The following is a 2,433-nucleotide window of genomic DNA, read 5'->3' on the forward strand; positions in this document are numbered from 1 at the left end:
CCAATTTAATTTAAAACATGTGGATTTACACCAACAATCTGTACTATCAGTCCAAACAATCTATTTTTAAAGATAGGTTATGAGATCGGATTCTAAGAAAGAAGCTGTCAACCCTATGGCTTGACCTTGTGCGTTGGCAAGGACGACCATTGACTCTTTCAAAATATCCAAAGGGATTGTCACAGAAACGTGCATTATGAATGGATACTTTCGCGGTGGCGCCACCTGGCTCCGGGAACAGCCTGAAAGGAACTCATGACAGCCTGAAAGGAACTCGTCGATGGATGAGAGCCATTGCCATCACGGGGAGTCGCCGAACAAGAAGCTTCATGTCCAAAGCAAGGGCTTCCGCGAACAGAGGGCAGCCGCGAATAAGAGAATCGTAGCAGTGCGGACAAGATCCGAGAAATTTGCGGTAATCAGATAATTTTTTTATGTGGTTTCATGGCGCATTCAAATTAATTAGATTTTAGAAATATTTTGAAATTTAATAAAGTAAATTGTATGAAATTTTTATTTTGATAAAATTTCATATTCCTAAATATTCTCAGCCAAAAATTCGAAATTCCCAAATATTTATAAATATTCTCACAATCCATTTTTTTGAAGATTCTTTTATCTTTCCACCATATATAATAAACTGATCTGATCTGTTAAAATCAGGGAAGCGATGGCTGCCAGTGGCGAAAGTATGGGCAAAAGATGACAAGAAACAATCCACTTCCAAGATACAAATGTGCCTGGGCGCCCGCTTGCCCAGTGAAAAAACAGGTACAATCTCCTCCTTTTCTCCCAAATAAATCGCTTACTCCTCCTCTCGTGGACTTTGAAATACATAGAATTAGGTTTTCTGTTTCCTAATTTAAAATTTTTGAGCAGGTTCAGAGATGTGCACAAGATCCGACCATTGTAATAACAACCTACGAAGGCGAACACACTCATTCTGTGAGTCCTCTGGCTATGGCTGTTATGCACGCTGGCTCGTCCAACCAGCTCATTGGTGAGGGGATGAATACAGAAAATGTAGTTGCAGACAACCAATTTATACCCTGCATTGCCACAGCGTCGACCTCCAGCACTTTTCCCACAATCACGCTCGACCTCACAGACGACCGCCCCAGTCGACCAGAATTACAGTTGCAGCCTCCACATTTAGCAGCAGCCAGATTCGAACACTCGAGTCCATTGCCTAGCGATCTGGGCCAGGTATCGGATCATAATGAAAGGGGAAATTATTCTTCAATGATGCAGGATTATGTGGCTTCTATAAAGGCAGATCCCAACTTCACTGCAGCCCTATCTGTAGCCATAGCCGGTTCTCTGCTCGAGATGGGTGATCCAGTCAGGGGAATGATGCCCAAATTCCCTCCTGCGAGGCAATGCACCAATGGTTCAACTCAGAAGGCATTTGCTTAGATTCGTGTACTCTGCAATTGTTGTGTGGGAAATCTCTCGTAAATTGGGTTGTATTGTAGACCCATGCCATGGGTTAAAATGGTTAACTGGAGGGAGATGAAAACCAGCGAATTGAGGAGTAGGGCTGAATCAATGAAGCTAACCCATTGTGGTGTCATGTCGAAATCGACTTTACCACTATTTTTTCCACTGTCGCCGGGAGGCAGTCAAGGTAGCCTAATGGCCTAATGTTGCAATCACTGACTGAACGAATCCTGACTTTGGACGTGCGCCTGTCATTGAATATGTGAGATAATCCACCTACTGGAGACAGGAAGGCGTCAATGAGCTTAATGAGCCTGTTGGCCACATCTAATTGAGTGGCATCCCCAAAAGTGCCCTTGGCCCGGCCTGGAATTTCAAATTTATTTTTCCCTTCATATGACGGGAATTTGTATAAAATGTATGACAACCGTGTGAAAATAATGAGGATGTAATTATTTCAATTTTTCTCCCCATTCTTTTCTTATACATGGACCAAAGAACTGTGACAATAAATAAGTGCTGATCTGATTTTGTATTAATTTCTGTGATTTTGTATTAATTTCTGTTTAAACCACTTATTAGAATTTATGACAAACAAATTTAAAATTTCATAATAGTCCTAACAGGTTTAAAAAAACAAAAAATGTTAAATTTCATACTGATTATAGTTGGAATTTCAAAATAGATTTACTAATAATGATTTTCACATACATTTTTATAATCTAAAAGAAGCATCTTGACTATAGGGCAATTTTTTTGTTGTATCTAATGAGCAAATTATAGAGTGACAAACAATTTGTCCATCAAATTGGTATATGAGACCCTCTTCTTTGTGGGACAAGGGACCCACCTCTGCACAATGAATTGACTACTAAGTCTAGAAGGCATACATACTCCACCCCCTTTGGTTTTGAACATGTGACCTCTTAGGAGGAAACAAATGCTCTTAACCATTAGACCAACTCAAGTTGTATTATTATTATTATCCAATTT

General features: G+C 40.1%; 1 protein-coding gene across 1 annotated transcript; it reads left to right on the forward strand.

Annotated features, from left to right (window-relative positions):
• The first annotated feature begins 280 nt into the window (after nt 1–280).
• On the forward strand, nt 281–1,917 carry LOC149265831 (WRKY transcription factor 42-like). Its single transcript, XM_089393930.1, has 3 exons — nt 281–415; nt 664–771; nt 880–1,917. Exons 1-3 carry the CDS (start codon nt 281–283, stop codon nt 1,414–1,416), a joined length of 780 nt encoding a protein of 259 aa, XP_089250056.1. The 3' UTR covers nt 1,417–1,917.
• Nucleotides 1,918–2,433: the final 516 nt, after the last annotated feature.

This window comes from Pinus tabuliformis, chromosome 6, assembly GCF_031772625.1.
Source record: "Pinus tabuliformis cultivar Carrire ecotype Pingquan chromosome 6, CPIR1, whole genome shotgun sequence".
Classification (NCBI taxonomy): domain Eukaryota; kingdom Viridiplantae; phylum Streptophyta; class Pinopsida; order Pinales; family Pinaceae; genus Pinus; species Pinus tabuliformis.